Source organism: Argopecten irradians, chromosome 1, assembly GCF_041381155.1.
Source record: "Argopecten irradians isolate NY chromosome 1, Ai_NY, whole genome shotgun sequence".
In the NCBI taxonomy this organism is placed as follows: Eukaryota; Metazoa; Mollusca; class Bivalvia; order Pectinida; family Pectinidae; genus Argopecten; species Argopecten irradians.
The window spans coordinates 22360070-22381225 of record NC_091134.1 but is presented as its reverse complement, the minus strand read 5'-3'; the positions used below and the strand labels follow the sequence as shown (position 1 = coordinate 22381225).

Below are 21156 nucleotides of genomic sequence, written 5' to 3'. Positions count from 1 at the left end.
ATTAGATTGGGACTATATCAAAATCGCGTTTACGTGGACAAAAATATCTTCATAAAAAAAGCAAATCTGGTAAGGTGGTGTATTGATTTTGACTTATTCCTCTGAATCTTGTCAATCAGTCTCAGGTTTTTGTCATGATACTCCCGATATTTTTTCGTAATCGATCACTGACAAATTCATTAATGAAAGGTAAACAGTGTGTATTACAGAAAAAAAATCAATGCTTATAATACCATCAGTTTAGAATTAAATAACAATCTACTGGTAAACTTTAGAGCAAGCTTTCTGCCAATAAAACGAGGCCGAAATCGTGAAATAGCATCAGACAAGCGTGCATTTAATAATGATTTGGTATAGTATTTCTTGTGAGTGGGTGAGTATGTATTTGCGCTTAGAAATTAGGAATTGTTTAAGCCTTATAATCTAATTACGATCCAAGCAATAGTATTATAATAGCACTAATCTCACCGTCAACGAGTTGTTTAATTCATTATTTATTATCACTATGTGATCTAACGACAAACTCTATAAACGATTAGTACGCAACCGAATTAACTGTATATCCCCACCTCAAGCCTGAAATGGCTTTTGCTGATGTATCGACGTTGATTTATTGATGGATTGAATAGGATTATGAAAGTTTAATACATAAGTCTGCTTTTCTTTATATTTTTCGTGATAGAAAATGTCCTATTTGTTAGAGAAACACTGAATAAAATTACTATATCATACCAAACAAACTTCAATCACTATATTCCAACTGTTTACTCAAGATAATCTCGGACTGATATAATCAAGAGAAGCCCCACGTGGAAGGATAGGTGATCATGACGTCATACATTTCACATCTGATTAAACGGATGCATGCAAACTGAATGCCAGCATCACAAATTACCTGGTAGTGATGTTCATTTCATTTCATGATAAAGAAATTGGCTATAATCAATGCATAGGGATCAGATTTCTCTTACTGATAAGATAACTAATCGATCAGGAATGTCAATAATTGAATCTTATCTCCTTATATGCATGATTTGTTAACAAAAAACAGTAAATGTACAGCCAGTAATTATATTAATCAACGTTTTTGTAGCACATACTACTTTTCTGTTGCCGATTGATCATTACCGTATATGTATTAGTGAAACAAATGGTAAGTAGTTCTATCCTACCTATTAGTTTACTATGGTTGAAGTTTCAGGGAGTGCTGCCGGATAATTCAATTTACCAACAACTCAAATAACAGTCCACGTCATATGACGTCCTCGTTATCAAATGTGTCATGGTATTAGGTGCTTACGTAAGCGCAATATGTGGCCATGACAACAGATGTTGCATGTGTGTGCTGACTGAACCTGTGTTGGTATGCGTTATATTATGTACCCAGCAACTCATCTTTTCTATTTCAACTACAGGATACATTCATTTTTTCATGTTCGTATTATTGAATTCAATATTTAATTTGTACAATTCATTGGATACATCTATTTATAATTAATTCATTTCAAGAATCATCCAAAAACACTAACAACATTCAAATCAAATGATTCGACATTTTTTCACTATTATATCGTCGTCATACATTGTGTAGATTTATATGTTATTGTCAAAACAAAAAATTACTAACCATAACACGATATTATGTCCTTTTTAAGATATGCGGAATTTAGGTAAAACGACTAAATAACGACAAAAGACAATTTTATTAAACAATACTATTAGACAACATATCAACCTCATGAATATAGACTCATTTTTATTTAAATTCTGCAATATTATCGAAGAGGTACATAAGATTCATAAAACTTCGACTAAGGGTTTGTTAGTAATGTTATGTAGATCTAGTAAAAAAATTCGGGACCAAGCAAACAGTTCCAAACAGCGAGAAATTCGATTCATCTGGGTTCGAATTGTAGAGGTTTTACTGTTCATACATTGTCTAATAGTATTGTATAGTGAAATGATTCACAATCTCTTTATAGGTCATGCATTTTGTTGAGGAGTACAATAGGCTTTAACTGATATTGAAGTTGTTCAAATATTATCTGCTGTTCACTCCAATATTACATATACGTATACATATGGTTATGAGTGTAGAGATAATGATTATTTCATATATCACCAAAGACGAGAAAAAAGAAAATCTTGTAAGACTTATATTAAAAATTATAACGCTTTTACTGTTAATATCGAATTCACTTATAAATCATATATGAAGTAGAGAACGTCTTTACTTTTCGGGATCATCTGCTTATATTCTAGATCTATCCAGGGAGATCTAGATTTATTCAATGTTATGTAATCGGTTTTTAATTAACTTTACAATTTTACGATTACTTTCGATTTTTCTTTGTTTCTCTCAATGCTTTTTAATCGAAGTGAGTAAATAACCAATTCCTTGCGAGACATACATTTTTGTGAATTTTCTCATGTTCTACCTGGTGGACAAATAGCTTCCACAAAATGATAACATCTTACAAATACGTGTACTTAAAATCTTGTGGTTCGCTTTTCGTCACTCAATTCTCATATGAGATTCTCACAGAACGCGTACTCTTCCTGAACGTATGAATCTATTAACTTTGTACTGTTCAGTAGTCTTCGAGGAATTAATTTCGTTTTTATTTATTCCTTCATCATCAGCCCTTAGTTGGATTTACGGTTTATTTGTTAGGACGATGTTCGGTATTTCTACCTATTGTAGTAATCCGATTTGACTGCTATACTAACATTGAATTAATGGTAGTGGTCAATATTACAAAGTACATACATCCTCCTACGTTTGTATTGATTAACCTTGTATATCATATCGGGTGTACCACGTGTTGGTACTCAACTCCAATCCATCAGAAATTAAATAACAATTTATGTCACCAACACATTTAGGTGAGAAATTGCACTTACTGCAGCGTTTATCTGCCCTAATATTAATATTCGGTTGTCATTTCAAAATCATCAAAGGAATATGATATTAACATTAAGTTATTAAATTATGTATGTATCAGTTTGTTTTAAGTTAATTATTTTTCACACATTGACAACATACATAGGTCCTTGGTCGTTGAGTACTTTTCAAAAAAGCTTTCAATTATATTAATGTTCAAATTCAGATGCACAAGATATTAAATACATATATGATTAGATGGTGACAACTATGATCAAAAGTATGAATAAGTTTGGATAGGTCATCCTATCAACAACCATGGTTATCTAAGGCCGTGACAGAATTGTGGTGACGAAAAGCCGGAACGCCGACCCGCTGCGGTCAGTACCTGACAACTGCCATACATGGGATACGTACTCACAGACCAGAGGTGGAGGACTTGTGGCAATATGTCGAAACGTTTTAATTACTCGGTCATCGCGGTTCTAAAAAGTGTACATGAATGAAGGCAACTGAAATTTTAAATTGTTTTAATATAGAAGATTAAAACTTTTATATTAATATTTCAACAGAAATATTTACAAATAAACTTAAGTTAAATATTTCATATTCTAAACCATTCTGCTGATGTAAAATACCTGGTATTTGGTTCTGACAAAGTAGTCATTTCTTCGCAGACGTCCTGTGTCACTTATAATATAAAATTATGTATACGTACTAAGTAGATATCGCCGTGTAAAATTCAAGCCGTGAATGGGACTACACTATGGAGTATATACTAGTATTGACGTCAGATATCCGGTATACCGCCATATCGTAGTTGACTCAGATCTGTAATGCATCCACTCAACTGATACCCATTGAGAAGTCGACAACGGAAACTAAGCGCGGATGTAGACAAATATGGTTAAACTTTATTGTTTTTTTTACCATTGATAAACAATAACTGTGTGTACTAGAGTTTATACCGACAACTCTATGTGTCATTATCATTATTATCATAGTTGGAATATAAATAACAACTCGAGCGATTATAGATACACTATATTCATAAATACTGTGTACGAGTACAATTAGGCAAATCATGGCCATTTTCCATTGCGATATGAAGTACGACTTGTTGAATGTCTATTAGCATTTTCCGTTGACTCGTCGTTGATGTCTCATTGGATTTAACCTAAAGTAGTGTTATCTATTTGGACTGTTTTAGGGCCACTCTGTCAAACAGCTGAGCTGGCCCTCACCAGGACCGGGGCTGACTGGGCCCGGTGCTGGCTAGGACCGTGGTGCTGTATTTCGCTTAAAACAATTTTCCTCAATATCATGTCTTAACCTTGTAGCAATATTTGCCTGAGATATATGCCATGCTAGGTGGTTTACCTAATTATAAACCAAAATAACTGAGAATTTTGATACATTTTTATTACAATTTTTAATTTTTTATTTATTCTTGATTTTTTGATAGCATTTGCCTCCCTTTGATCGTTCATATATATCTCATACAGTTTAGCTCAGTTCTCAGTTAGCACGCCGTATAAATGTCACTAGGTATCCAGAAACATCGGAAAACAGCCAGATTTCAACTGGTCGGACACTGGTGTCCTCCGATAAACACGCCAGGGCTCTAATGGGTAGCTCAAAAACCACTGCATGTCAACATTTCAGCTTCATAGGAATTAAAGTTTGGTAAAAACAAACTTACCGGTATGTTAGTGTTTATCTATATACCATCCATTTGCTCAATACAGCCTTTTGAAATTTCCAATTGAAAAAATGTGTGTCTCTAGCCGTCATGTTGATATGTGTGTAGTACATTTGTTTTCTCGGCGTTGATTGGTCAATTAATTTTCGAGAGCCAATCAACGCCGACAAAACAAATCTACTGCACACATACTTACATGGCGGCTAGAGACATAAATTTTTCAATCGGAAATTTCAAAGGGCTACGTTAGGCAAATGGATGGTATTTATCCATGGATTTACTAACCGGTAAGTTTGTTTTCTACCAAACTTTCATTCTTATGACGCTGAAGTGTTGACATGCAGTGGTTTTTGAGCTACGCATTAGAGTCCTGGCGTGTTTATCGGAGGACACCACAGTGTCCGACCAGTTGAAATCTGGCTGTTTTCCGATGTTTCTGGATACCTAGCTAGTGACATTTATACGGCATGATATATATTGTATCATATACCAAATTAAAGATAAATTATCTGGCTGTCGATTGAGAGTATTCCTATTATCATATCCTATACGGTTGGTTAATAATCATACTTTTTCTGAAATTGGGTACTGTTATATGGCCGGCCGAGTTATAGACCTTGACCCAGTATTATACTTATGTTTATATTAGAAACGAACACCTGTGGTGAAATTCACTCTTATGCATTAAAGTAATTGAAACCATATGCATTATTTATACATTATTCCCAATGCTTAAATGCTTATATTTCAAACTATAATTTTAATGTCGCAGTCATCGTAATCACGCAATCAGCCATCTACATTAATAATTGTGTACTTGTAGTTATATATATATATGCTGCGGTATATGATAAACGGAACATAATGAAGTTTAGACACTAGCTGTGTATACCAACAGAAACGTAAATATATAATTATATATATGTTTCTGATACCAAGACTAAACCTATCATAAACGCATTTGAAAGGTTCGCAATTATTCTTAAACGGCCCATGTATTGAGACTGTCCCAGTGAGGGATAATTTGAATCAGGAAATGTGAAAATATATAGTATTGATATTATTTGCATTAATTAATACTGACATACTTATAAAAAGCAAATGTATAAAAGACCCGCTATCTTTTCCAAACAAAACATGTGAATTAATTAAAAATAATAATAATATAATAACACATGAAAATGTATCTTGATATGCCTAATATAAGATTTCAACACATAACAAATGCAAGATTCCCGTCATAATCCATACTTTCTTTATTTTTACAAATGATATAGCTAATGAACTTGAATTATCAAATCAACAACACGTTTATTTGCTGATGACACTTCTCTTCAGAAGTAATCATCCTCATCGTCATGAAATAGAAGTAGTTTAAACAGAGATTTAGAAATATTACCGGTAAATCGATTGGCAAACACTTAATTGACTTCATTTTTTTAATACTAATTAAACTGAGGTAGTGTTTATATCATTCTGATTTAGATTTTTTTCTTGAAACTGTTGTTACAATTGCTCTTTGGTTGTGCTAAGAAAGAAGAGTATTTTCATTTTAAAGTGGCGTTAGATATATGTCTTTGTAAAGCGTGTCAGTTGCGATCTATTCAAGTCATGGGCATATGTTTACAGTTAATTGACACAAGCTTTGAAAAAAGAAATATTATTTTAGAGTACTTGAACATTACAAATGCGATATACCTTATCAGAATTAAATAAAAAAAAATTGAAATGTTAGAGTTGAGACTTTGTCAGCATTTTTTTTAAAGTGTTTAAAATATTTTCATAAGTTTAAAACGATTTCTTTATTTTAAAACAGTTTTGCCACAGTTTAAAAAAAATACATTTTCCCTTTTCTTTTAGCGTTAAAAACAACAAGAACACAAAATGATGGGAGTCAATTGCTAATTCATTTGAAAACATACCTTGGTATATCAGTCAGCGGGATCGTGGATGAAAATGCAAGAGAATAGAAACAACTATCTGTAACATTTAGATAAAGCTACATAACATAAAATACGTATATATTAATATACACTAAAAGAACGTCTTTTCTTTTCGGGATCATCTGCTTATATTCTAGATCTATCCAGGGAGATCTAGATTTATTCAATGTTATGTAATCGGTTTTTAATTAACTTTACAATTTTACGATTACTTTCGATTTTTCTTTGTTTCTCTCAATGCTTTTTAATCGAAATGAGTAAATAACCAATTCCTTGCGAGACATACATTTTTGTGAATTTTCTCATGTTCTACCTGGTGGACAAATAGCTTCCACAAAATGATAACATCTTACAAATACGTGTACTTAAAATCTTGTGGTTCGCTTTTCGTCACTCAATTCTCATATGAGATTCTCACAGAACGCGTACTCTTCCTGAACGTATGAATCTATTAACTTTGTACTGTTCAGTAGTCTTCGAGGAATTAATTTCGTTTTTATTTATTCCTTCATCATCAGCCCTTAGTTGGATTTACGGTTTATTTGTTAGGACGATGTTCGGTATTTCTACCTATTGTAGTAATCCGATTTGACTGCTATACTAACATTGAATTAATGGCAATGGTCAATATTACAAAGTACATACATCCTCCTACGTTTGCATTGATTAACCTTGTATATCATATCGGGTGTAACACGTGGTGGTACTCAACTCCAATCCATCAGAAATTAAATAACAATTTATGTCACCAACACATTTAGGTTAGAAATTGCACTTACTGCAGCGTTTATCTGCCCTAATATTAATATTCGGTTGTCATCTCAAAATCATCAAAGGAATATGATATTAAAATTAAGTTATTAAATTATGTATGTATCAGTTTGTTTTAGGTTAATTATTTTTCACACATTGACAACATACATAGGTCCTTGGTCGTTGAGTACTTTTCAAAAAAGCTTTCAATTATATTAATGTTCAAATTCAGATGCACAGGATATTAAATACATTTATGATTAGATGGTGACAACTATGATCAAAAGTATGAATAAGTTTGGATAGGTCATCCTATCAACAACCATGGTTATCTAAGGCCGTGACAGAATTGTGGTGACGAAAAGCCGGAACGCCGACCCGCTGCGGTCAGTACCTGACAACTGCCATACATGGGATACGTACTCACAGACCAGAGGTGGAGGACTTGTGGCAATATGTCGAAACGTTTTAATTACTCGGTCATCGCGGTTCTAAAAAGTGTACATGAATGAAGGCAACTGAAATTTTAAATTGTTTTAATATAGAAGATTAAAACTTTTATATTAATATTTCAACAGAAATATTTACAAATAAACTTAAGTTAAATATTTCATATTGTAAACCATTCTGCTGATGTAAAATATCTGGTATTTGGTTCTGACAAAGTAGTCATTTCTTCGCAGACGTCCTGTGTCACTCTATCTTTTATAATATAAAATAATGTATACATACTAAGTAGATATCGCCGTGTAAAATTCAAGCTGTGAATGGGACTACACTATGGAGTATATACTAGTATTGACGTCAGATTTCCGGTATACCGCCATATCGTAGTTGACTCAGATCTGTAATGCATCCACTCAACTGATACCCATTGAGAAGTCGACAACGGAAACTAAGCGCGGATGTAGACAAATATGGTTAAACTTTATTGATTTTTTTTACCATTGATAAACAATAACTGTGTGTACTAGAGTTTATACCGACAACTCTATGTGTCATTATCATTATTGTCATAGTTGGAATATAAATAACAACTCCAGCGATTATAGATACACTATATTCATAAATACTGTGTACGAGTACAATTAGGCAAATCGTGGCCATTTTCCATTGCGATATGAAGTACGACTTGTTGAATGTCTATTTGCATTTTCCGTTGACTCGTCGTTGATGTCTCATTGGATTTAACCTAACCTATTTGGACTGTTTTAGGGCCACTCATGATAAGCAAAATATCTGCATTAAGATACCTAAGGGTCAGCTGCACATTGTTTGCTATTCAGAACGACTTTTTCTGGACTCTGGTAATTACAAAGAGTTTTTTATCAATCAAAGTTTAAAGTAGAAATGATTTTTGAAGTTTTTGTCTGCAAGTCATGGGTTTGTGAGCTTCAGTTTAGAAAATGACTGAAAGTAATAGCAGCCTTAATGATAAGTCCTTCACCTCTAGGTTATGAATTCTAATCGTTGCCAGGTACTGACCCTATATCTGTGATTTCAGTTCTTCAATCCAACTCGTAGACCTGTCATGGTATTACTAGTAATGACATTGGTTGTTTATATGACAAATAAAACTTCTATTCGCTTTCCTTCAATCTCTATTCAAGCGCGCATATTTGAACTAGTTTTACAAGTGTAGATATACGTCGCTAAATTAATCAAATCGCCAACAGAATTCCACACGCGAAAATAATCACGTATACAATAATATACATATTAATAGAAATATCTTCTATAACTCAAGGACTTGATAGGCAAATATCATGGGTAAGAGAAGACGACAAAATAGGTAAAAATGAAGATAATATTTGAAGATATGGAAAGAAAAACATTTTCCAGGTTTAAATGTCTTCGAGGTAATTTTAGTATGTTACAGCCCAAAAGCAAGTTGATGTTTGAATGTATTGTTCAGCCATAAAACTGTTGAGGTATATTTACTTAATAATCAAGTCAATATGTGACTGAAGATGTTGATATACTTTGCCGAGTAGTTGGGCCGTAGAGAAGGCGAACTGGGTCGTGACAACATGTACAGGTTTACTGTCAAAGGGAAGTAACTTGTATTTTCTGTCGGCAATTAATACATTAGATAAAAATAAGAAAAACGAATGGTAATTTTGTATAGCACAATGAATAATGAAAAAAGCATGACAACGTGTATGTATAACATTGAAACAACATTTGTATGTCGTTGTAAAATCTAAAGATAATTTATGAAAAACCAAAATATACTTTACATGAAAAAAAATACTTCTTGAAAATAATAACATTTTATTTCTGATATAGAGTGATAACAAAAAAGGAAGTATCTTCCGAAAGGAACACAGTATCCAGGCACTCTTCATCCTGTTCATAAAATAGGTCAATATTCATTAATGTAAAATGTATACACCCTTCTAGTTGTAACTTGATTTTTGCGAATACAATATTTCGCGTTTTCAATGTTTTCGACACATTCGTGAATACATAAAGTCGCGATAGGTGTTTTACTGACATTCGTGCATTGATACACAATTATTCGCCTAGCATTTGAATTCGTGCTCAAGCTATCTCTCGATAATTTGTATCTTACGAAAATAATATAATTTACAGTATATACAGTGCAAAGTAAGAGTAACATCAAAACTCGAAAGGAGAATGTTAATTTGATATGAGATCTCACCAGTATAATGGAAGTCGAGGTCATATTACACATGTATCGTGGCGATTCGCAAAAACATAGGGCGACTTTGATAGATAACAGGCTAGGGTTATCTTCCTAGTAAGAGTCTTGTCTGAACTTTTGTAGTGAAAAAAAAATAAATAAATGAAATAAAAAATCTCCATCGGACTAACGGCTGCAGATAAATTGAAATATGATATACCTGTACTTACCAAAAACTATCCACGATCCTGCTGAAAAAAGGGAGTTTCAAAATTAACATTAATTTTATCAACAAATTATTTTTGGTACCTAGAGCCTGTCAAGATTGTACCAGAAAACGTACTTATACTTTGTGCGTACTTATTTTGGAGCAATTAAATGGTTTTTGAATATGCAAGCTCATCATTACTATATTAACGTCTTTAAGATCGTTTCATCTTGTTATTACATCATGTTTATCTATACCTACTTGTCGTTGTTTGTGATGACGTCGCCACTGTAAAAAAAGAGTATCGCTGTATGTAGTTATTTAATTTTGCGTTAGGAAATTTCATGATCTCCTACATTATATTAGTTTGCGGCATTTTTTTATTTTATTTTTTTTTTTTTTAATTTTTATTTATTTTATTTTTTTTGCACACATATGTCAATTTTCACGCCAATAAACTCTATACAGGTTATCTAACTTGTCAAGTTTCCCATATTATTCGTGGTTATTTAAAATCAAATTCAATAAAGCCTCTATAGAGGAAAAACACAAATCATAAAATTAGGTCTCAATAGTGGAAAAATAACGCATAACCTCTTTATCTTTATGTAAAATGCTGTAAAATCTAATGACAGTTGTTGTCATTTGGTACGGAATGCCCGATAAGATGGCATTATTCATGAATGAAAGGATTCAAAATAGTAGTGTTTTTTTATATTTTGAAATATGCACGCGTGCATGAAATAGCATTTTATAGCGTTATAGAGAACACTGGTTCATTAAAACTCGACACTGATTAAGTTTTCGTAAACGGAAAATAATTTTGTTCTCTTGTTCGTATTACTGTACATATTTTAAGGTTATTAATCCTGAACCAACATACATCTACCTTGTTGACAGATGACCCCCGCGTCCTCAGAGTGATCACAGTCGCCCCGTCCATAAGGTTCCATTGTACACTGACCAAGGTTAGTCTCCTGACCAGTACACTGTGTCTCGTCTAGCCAGATAGGACCCACACCACTCCCGTACCTGGCTTTGGACATGTGTACAGCCACAGCACTGCGAGAATGGTGGCGGCGGTAGGTTACCATTTAGTATTAGTGATATCGGTTTATGTTTGGTATTCTTTCAAAATTGAATTTTCTATACATATGATAAAATTTACAGAACCTATGGAAGGTACAGACGTTCAACAATACCTTTATGTTGAGCGCAAGGCAGCTAAGAAGAAACTACTATTAGATCATGGTGTGTCTCGGCCAGCAGATATCAACCAAAGCATTTACAACAGGAGCAAATGTTCATGGGGAGATTTTTTTTTCATCCATTAGAATTCGTTACCTGCTTTGTCCAAGCATAGTACAGACGACCTTGGCGTCGTCGTCATCCCAGCTATCGTCACACACCGTACCCCAGGTACCATTGTACAGGACCTCTACCCTCCCCTCTAGGGGGCTCGGCCCATCAACCAGGCGTACCTTCAATGTATCTAACAAATAGTTGAGAATTTGTTTATTCAGTAAATACGTAATATTCTGTCCTTAGAAGTAGATATAAAACATCGAAGTTTTGTTATAATAATTTCACATAAATGATAAGACGATAAGACATAAATACATTGTACTAGTTTCGGAGCCGACCGGAGGCAAGACTTGAAATCGGGTATGAATACCCTGCGAACTCGAGACGTAACAATCAATTATACTAACTTGCATACATTTTCGAAATTCAAAACGTATCCCAGATTTTACAACCATGAAATAGTTACGTAATTCTTGTTTTTTAGCTTTAATAGAAAAATGATTTGAATATTTAACTATTTTAGTTAAACGTGTGATTACGAAGTCGATAGATAAATGTCTATTAATAAAAGATTATTTACCTTTTTGACAGATGACCCCAGCGTCCTCAGAGTGATCACAGTCGCCCCGTCCGTAAGGTTCCATTATACACTGACCAAGGTTTGTCTCCTGACCAGTACACTGTGTCTCGTCCAGCCAGATAGGACCCACCCCACTCCCGTACCTGGCTTTGGACGTGTGTACAGCCACAGCACTTCAGGAAAGATCATAGAGATCTACTATTCAATTGGTTCCAAGTGTCAGATGGCGTTGGAAATATCAATAACACTTGAGTAATGGTATTATTTGACTTCTCGGAGAAAAAGGCATTGATAATGCTACGACAGAAATATTGATAAACTGCCTGTAATTCCACTTGCATCTTCATCGATTATTTCTGTCTATCATCAAGATGAACCATTATCCACTATTTTCATATTCATTAGTAATTCCTCTCGCTAAAGTGTTTAAAAATAAATGAATAAGTAAAAAATAAACACGCACACAAAACAAAGAAAAAACATGTTCCGTTACAGAGTTATCTTCCTTGCGGGTAGGTGCCCATTGCGACGTCATCTTTTTCTGAGCGAAACTCTGAAAAATGATGACGTTACGCTCGCTTACTTATGATGTCACAATCAAGGGCAGGTAACCTTGTAATATGCAAAAGCAGATTGTTGAAAGACATACTCACTTTCCATATCCCAGCATAGTACAGACAACCTTGGCGTCGTCGTCATCCCAACTATCGTCACACACCGTTCCCCAGGTACCATTGTACAGGACCTCTACCCTCCCCTCTAGGGGGCTCGGCCCATCAACCAGGCGTACCTTCAATGACTCTACCAAAAACCAAAAACAAAGTTTCAACTGAAATTAATTGTTTTGGACTTAAATAGTTTGATGAAAACATAACCTCTGAGGTATATATGCCAGTATAACATATATACGTATGTAAGATGAAAAGCCAGAGTAAATGCGGCAAACCAATGACAATTGTTTTAATGACGAAAAAAAAAATGAAAATTAACCATATGTTTGGATATGTAAAGATATGTTCCAAAGTTATAAAAGCCTATCCCAAGATATCTGAATGAAACAGTAAAATACGCACGCCTCGGTGGCGTAGTGGTTTTTTGTGTTGACGTAGTTGTTGTGGTTGTGATTCTTGCTACGGGTGTCGGAGGTGACGGCGTGTCTAAATAAATATTAATGATTCAATAAGTATATTATTGTATAACTTCATTTCATCGAAAAATAAAATAATAATATTGGTCATTAATATTCAGGTAAGACTGATATGAATCATAGTTAACATATTGAATATAGCATGGATAAAATAAGCTCACTTTCCATAAAAGTTTATCGCAATAGACAAATTTCCCGTCAAAAAGTTTTATGATTTTTATTTAATATTACCTATTTATTTATTATCATTTATATATTTTTGACTACAATACCTTGGTGATTACACTGTACTCCAATGATATGGCCACTGGGACAATGAACGGACGAGAAGCCATCAAATGAACAATAGGCAAGATGATCTTCGTGTCCGCTACAGTGGAGTCCACTCATCAAACAGTGGCCAGGGTGATAATGATGGAAGTGACGAACGTGGGATGAGTCACTTCAAAATATAAACGATTTTAGGGTAGGTTGTTCTAATAATATTAGACATGATTTAAGCAAATTATGTCGAATAGTTAGAGTTATCTGAGAAGTTAAAATGGGTTTCAAACTGGCGATCCAAAAGTGAAAATCTAGAAGTAGTAGAATATTCCACTTAATCTCAACAAATTCGTTTTTTATTGTTTTAGTGTTACATCAAGCTAAGCATTACATGATAATATTCTTTTATTATCGACCTGCAAATGCAGACGTTAAAAAAGATAATCCAAAGCTAATTTTCCAAAACAAAAGAACGCACCTTAATTTCCGTCATATAATGTTTTCCTGTTGATAGTATACATTTCCGGAGAAACGCTTATGATTGGGTTGGGAAAGAAAAGTGAATGTGGACGAAGCGGGAGATGTATGAAACAGATGGAGACGACGAAATAGCAACAACCGAAAATAGAGGGATATGACAATAGGAGAAAACTTGAAGGAAGAAGAAAAAAGGAGGAGTAGCAGGAAAGTAATGTAAGGAATAAAAAGAAAGGATGTAGAAAACATGACAAAGAGAAGAAGAGGTAACAACAACAGGAAGAGAGTGAATGGAAAGCAGGAAGAAATGTGGGAGAAGGGCAGTATTAGAAGGAATAAGGGACATCACCAGAAGAATGTAATAAAACAAGGAGAAGGGACTAGCAGATGAATAATAAGGACAGAGGGACGAAAGAAATATGGAGGCTACAAGAGGGAAGAAATGAGGGCTACAAGAGGGAAGAAATGAGGAAGAAAGGAGGACAGAGGGAACGGGAGGAGAGAGACAGAAGGACGGCACCTGAGGAGAAACGAGAACAACGGGGGAAAATTACAGGAAGAGGAGTATAAAAAGAGGGAGTAATATAAAAGTAGAGAGAATTATGAAAGGAGGGAGTAATATAAAAGGAGGTAGGAGTATAAAAGGAGGGAGTATAAAAGGAGGGAGTAATATAAAAGGAGGTAGGAGTATAAAAGGAGGGAGGGTAATATAAAAGGAGGTAGGAGTATAAAAGGAGGGAGGGGTAATATAAAAGGAGGTAGGAGTATAAAAGGAGGGAGGGTAATATAAAAGGAGGAGGAGTATAAAAGCAGGGAGTAATATTAAAGGAGGGAGTGTATAAAAGGGGGGAATAATATAAAAGGAGGAAGTAATATTGAAGGAAGTAGTAATATAAAAGGAGGGAGGAGTATAAAAGGACAGGGAAGGGATCGATAGGAGGCGGAGCTAAGAAAGGATGACAACGGTTTGGATATGAAAGACGACTGAAATAATTATCATGTAAATTATGTTAATACAATGATGTCTTACATATGAGAATGCCCGATCATCCTGCACACAACCATACTATTATGAGGTGTCCAGTTATCCGCGCACACGTGTCCCCACATGTTCAGGTGCTGGACCGCTAGGTATCCTGGGACAAGACCGGGAAGCTGCGACGACAGGGACAACGACTGAAGTGTATCTGAAGACAAGTGGATAACGCTAGATTGTGAGATTAGGCTATCTGATTTCTCGAAACAAAGAGTAACACCGTGTCAAAAAGGAAACGGAAGTTTTCACCCTAGGTCAAAAAGTTGACATAGGTCTGTTTTTTGTTTAAGTATGATTCGAGAAATTGAGACTATGTCAAGTAATTACCACAAAATGATATGCTAGATATCTAGCATAAGTATGTTACCTATAAATTATTTGTGTGTCCGAAATAATTTACGTTAGAATGCTTGGTAGCGCAAGAAACTCAAGTTCATTAAATAACACACAAATATATATAAAAAAGAATTCTTGCTACTAAATACTCTGAAAAATAAACAATTTTCATTGGTTTTCTATACAAGCCAAATATCTTCAAGTCCACTTGACCTGAAAAACATTGATGATAACTCTACCTGAAGTCACATTAGACCTGATTCTGTATGACATAATGACGATCCATAGCCTTTTTCTCATTTCCTACAAATATTGCTTTTGACGTTTTGTCTTAATAAAAACTCGTCTTTTGTCAGTATAATATAACTTGGTGTGGTGAACTGTTTGATGGCTTCGGTGATATGAATGACGTATTCCAGTAAGACAACGCTATAGAGTAGACAGTTGTTCAAAAAGAGACCAACCTATCATAACCTAAGACATCTAAATAAAAAAAACCATACCGGTCACATGTAACGTTATCGTATGGTGTTTTTTCGTTATATTTCCTGTTATGGAAACTTTAAATTTCTCATAAAGATGTATCGGAAGTGTATACATATTCTCTGTAAATATTAAGTTTGTTTAGGGACGTGCTCTATGGTTTCTTAGACAAAATCATCGTAAACAAATGGCCAAAAATGTCAAAATTTCCACATTTATATAATTCATGCATATTTTAGATGGTAACCATGGCAACTAAACCTGCAAAATCAGAAAACTTCCATTACAATTAAATCATGGATATACCACATAGTTCAAATACAACAATTTAAATACTAAATAACAGTTGAATAATTGACGGATTTGGGGTCCAAAAGGGGCCTAAACCATACATAGTCCTTTAGAATTTTTAGAAAATGAATCTCATTATTTCTTTATGAAATACGTTTTAGAAATTGTATTTTTGATAAATTATCACTTGTGAAAGACTCACTCTTCAATTAAGCATGTTATTGCTTCCTGACGTCACGTTATTGTTCTTATCGTGTCACAATGGATTTCATATCCAGTTTTGCTATGAAAATCACTCCATGGCCCGATTTATTGAAAAAAAACATGCTTAATTAATTAAAAACATAGTGAATCTGATTACGTGATGTAAGTTTGTTTATGTCAGGCATAGCATTATTACATTAATGACGCATGAAAAAGATCACATGTGCAAATGCATTAGATTACAAACGGATGATGTGCTAGCTTTATTGTCTAAAGAAAGAGCGCTGGTACAACACAATGTTAGTAACAGAATGCTTACCTCTGCAATCCCACATAGCTGTTGAAAGGGCCGCCCAGGCTGACTATTAAAAAGGGAAGAATATCCTTTATACAACAAAACAAATCATAGACTCGTCAAAAACATTCAAGTATATATTCATTCTCGCATAATTACATAAACGGAAATGAAATATTCGATGTTGATGTAAAATTCAAGTTGTCATTATATTAAGCGTGTATTATATTGAACTACATAGGGTAAAGGGCATTACATTTTATATCTGGCACGTAGGAAGTCAAAATGATATGAAACACAAATTCAGAACGTTGTTTGAAAAATTGAATTGCTCCAGGTCAATGTAGAAGCGAATATTATTCTGTATTTGCATATTACAGAGTTATTTGCCGTTTGAAGTAGGTATTGGTTGTGACGTCATGTATTTGCGAGCGTAACGTCATACTTTTCAGAGAAAACGACGTAAATTTTACTCAGAAAATAATGACGTTACAGTGGATACCTATCCGCAAGGGAGATAACTCTGTAATAGGTAAAGACGGAATAGAATCCCTAGGAGACGAAGTTTCAGACCGCCTCCTGATGTAACTGTTATAACGATTACAGAATGGCACAGACCTATAAATCAACTTAAAGACAAAAATAATAAAAACACAGGAATTTACGCGTGGAGGATCACCACGAAAATTTCGACTGCGCGTAAGGTTTTGTATATATAAACTCTCTTACCAAAATCCCGATAATATAGATCAAAAGTGAAAATATCGCGACGCGAAATGTTTACTCTTGCATGTTGCAAATATCTTACCCTGCCGTTTGTATCAGAAATGTCTATTTCATAGAAGTTATCTCCGTAATTATCCCATCGCCTGTGTAAAAAAGGGTGACACTTCCTGGTGGTAATATCACACTCCGAGCCACCAAACAAATGCACACACATGTTAATGAGCTTTGGGCACAACATACAGTCATTGTGGGAATAGTCAATGATTATATCCGGAATGTAATGTTGGCTAGTATGTGAATGAAAATCACTGTGTTCATAATAATCACTGTGATGGTGATGTTGGTTCTGATAATATCCAGACCGTCTTCCATCCAAAGTCTTCGTCTCCAGAGCGACCGACCCAGGAGGTATTGAATCTATAATAGGTGACGTATCTTCCTCTGTTTGATTCGGTTTTTCGACATTTGCATAAACGCAGGGAGTACATACGATAGTCGTAGAAACAAATAATACAACAAGAATCTGCGAATAAAAATGTAGAAAACAGAAAATCAGATATTTTGGTGATATGTCATATACAAATACATATATTGCAGACATCTTATGATTTAAGACTCTTTCATACATTGTATGTGAATATGAAAGATAGGGATATTCTACCCGAAGGTCACAAAAACCCGAGGCTAGCCGAGGGTTTTGCAACATTTGTGATCCCGAGGGTAGAATATCCCTTTCCTTCATATCCACTTCTGAAAGAGTATTTTTCTTTCATACCTCGACGTTTTATTGCTATTTTTCAATTATAATATCCTGCCATTTTGAAATGAATTCGAGGAAAATCAGGACTGAAAGTCAGTTTTCCGTACATGAAAACATGAAAACATGAAAACATGAACTGTACATGAAATAAATGTATAGTAAAACCAGTCAAGTTTGTGAAAAAAATGTTAAAATTTTACCGAGGATATAGAAATTTTGTTGACGCCGTGACGTCACGAGGCTTTATTGCATGGTTAGCCATGCAATACAGCCTCAGGCGATATGAGTGTATTGCCCTGGACCAGCCAGTATAACACCCGTAGGTATGAAAGAAAAGTCCATCCTCGATACTCCAGGGTTCCGATCACATACGATCTCTATACCCATGGACTATCTCATTGTTCAGCTGAAGGTAGCCCAGGAGAACAAATCTGAACCAATCACAGAATACAAAACACTATCTCCTTCGTCAACATATCAACCTTACATACAAAATATTATCTCCATCCACAACATATCAACCTTACATAGAAAATACTATCTCCATCCACAACATATCAACCTTACATACAAAATACTATCTCCTTCGTCAACATATCAACCTAACATACAAAATACTATCTCCATCCACAACATGTCAATCTTACATACAAAATACTATCTCCATCCACAACATATCAACCTTACATACAAAATACTATCTCCATCCACAACATGTCAACCTTACATACAAAATATTATTTCCATCCACAACATATCAACCTTACATACAAAATACTATCTCCATCCACAACATATCAACCTTACATACAAAATACTATCTCCATCCACAACATGTCAACCTTACATACAAAATATTATTTCCATCCACAACATATCAACCTTACATACAAAATACTTTCTCCATCCATAACATGTCAACCTTACATACAAAATACTATCTCCATCCACAACATTCAACCTTACATACAAAATATATTCCATCCACAACATACAACCTACAAAAAATACTATCTCCATCCACAACATATCAACCTTACATACAAAATCTACTATCTCCATCCACAAACATATCAACCTACATACAAAATACTATTCATCCACAAATTCAACTACATACATACTCTCCTTCTCAACATATCAACCTACATACAAAATACTATCTCCATCCACAACTTCAAACATACAAAATACTATCCATCCACAACATATCAACCTTACATACAAAATACTATCTCCATCCACAACATATCAACCTTACATACAAAATACTATTCCATCCACAACATTCAACCTTACATACAAAATACTATCTCCATCCAAACATGTCAACCTTACATACAAAATATTATCTCCATCCACAACATATCAACCTTACATACAAAATACTATCTCCATCCACAACATGTCAACCTTACATACAAAATACTATCTCCATCCACAACATATCAACCTTACATACAAAATACTATCTCCATCCACAACATATCAACCTTACATACAAAATACTATCTCCATCCACAACATATCAACCTTACATACAAAATACTATCTCCATCCACAACATATCAACCTTACATACAAAATACTATCTCCATCCACAACATATCAACCTTACATACAAAATACTATCTCCATCCACAACATATCAACCTTACATACAAAATACTATCTCCATCCACAACATATCAACCTTACATACAAAATACTATCTCCATCCACAACATGTCAACCTTACATACAAAATACTATCTCCATCAACAACATATCAACCTTACATACAAAATACTATCTCCATCCACAACATATCAACCTTACATACAAAATACTATATCTCCATCCACAACATGTCAACCTTACATACAAAATACTATCTCCATCCACAACATGTCAACCTTACATACAAAATACTATCTCCATCCACAACATATCAACCTTACATACAAAATACTATCTCCATCCACAACATATCAACCTTACATACAAAATACTATCTCCATCCACAACATCTCCATCCACAACATATCAACCTTACATACAAAATACTATCTCCATCCACAACATGTCAACCTTACATACAAAATACTATCTCCATCGTCAACATATCAACCTTACATACAAAATACTATCTCCATCCACAACATCTCAAACATCCTCAAATCTCCATCATCAACATTAACCTTACACAAAATACTTCTCCATCCACATTCAAACACCTCAGCACTCACTTACACATATCATTATGTCAGCCACATTATATTCTAGATCAACATTTTTTTTAAAGAATTCAAACAAAATCTTTAAAATGTATCAAACGGGTTTAGACAAACAGCAGGGACTTACATGTAACAATCTACCAGCCAAAGTCTATCGCCTGTTATCGAATATAATTGTACTTAAGGACACGAAGGCTCTTGGTTCTGTGCCCTGGCAGAGACACAGTTCCACTATTACAAGAAAGCACAACATACTGCAGCCTCCCAAATCCATACACACAACAGCAGAACAAAGTACGAACTTCTTAACAATAACGAACCGTAAATACAAGCTTGTTTTAATCTTACTTGTTCTTATTCGAAGTTTATGTTATACTTTTCATGTATATTTATCTATGCATAAATTACTTCTTTTCATAATTTGGATTCTATAATTATATAATCTTAAATAACAACAAATAGCAAATCCCCACCCACTAAGTGTCATAATATGTATTCGACATGACGAAGGAGAACACACAAACAGCACAAGCCCACGTAACGTAACACACCGCATACACGAAAGGCCGTCCTTAAATAATCATGGCTGTAAATACAACCAACAAACGATCTAATAAGTACCTTTTAAAAATAAGATTTTACCATAAAACTGTTGTCTCCTTCTATGACTCTTAAATAGGTATAACGCAAATGACCAACGGTTCAGTTCTGAGGTACACAATAAGAAATGTGGCCTCCCATATGGACTATGACACAGACTTATTTACCATAACTTTAACAGAGTGAAATAAAGTATAGTTACCATCTTCATGCTGTTACCAGATCGTGATAGACTTGTTGTTTAGCTCTCTAAAATATAACCTTTACCTTACAGAACGAGATAAGCAATCTAAGGAAAC

The 21156-nt window shown here is 34.2% G+C and overlaps 1 protein-coding gene and 1 long non-coding RNA gene across 2 annotated transcripts in view; one reads left to right on the top strand and one right to left on the bottom strand.

Moving 5' to 3' along the window:
- Positions 1-12165, top strand: part of LOC138321033 (uncharacterized) — a 22608-nt gene extending 10443 nt beyond the window's left edge. The window contains exons 2-3 of the long non-coding RNA XR_011208273.1: positions 11038-11219; positions 12034-12165. This is a non-coding gene — a long non-coding RNA (uncharacterized lncRNA). The remainder of the gene's footprint in view (positions 1-11037; positions 11220-12033) is intronic.
- Positions 9534-21156, bottom strand: LOC138321025 (CD5 antigen-like). The gene is made up of 13 exons (XM_069264414.1): positions 21060-21156; positions 17364-17804; positions 16580-16622; positions 14941-15097; positions 13442-13611; positions 13096-13179; positions 12676-12823; positions 12023-12195; positions 11482-11629; positions 11027-11199; positions 10399-10425; positions 10160-10180; positions 9534-9631 (listed from the first exon to the last, which is right to left on the bottom strand). Exons 1-13 carry the CDS (start codon positions 21066-21068, stop codon positions 9627-9629), a joined length of 1599 nt encoding a protein of 532 aa, XP_069120515.1. The 5' UTR covers positions 21069-21156; the 3' UTR covers positions 9534-9626.

Coding starts and splice junctions, on each gene's coding strand:
- LOC138321025 (XM_069264414.1), bottom strand. Junction 16,623..17,363: donor TTTCTGATACAAACGGCAGG/GTAAGATATTTG, acceptor CCTTTTTAATAG/TCAGCCTGGGCGGCCCTTTC. Junction 13,612..14,940: donor ATGATCGGGCATTCTCATAT/GTAAGACATCAT, acceptor TATATTTTGAAG/TGACTCATCCCACGTTCGTC.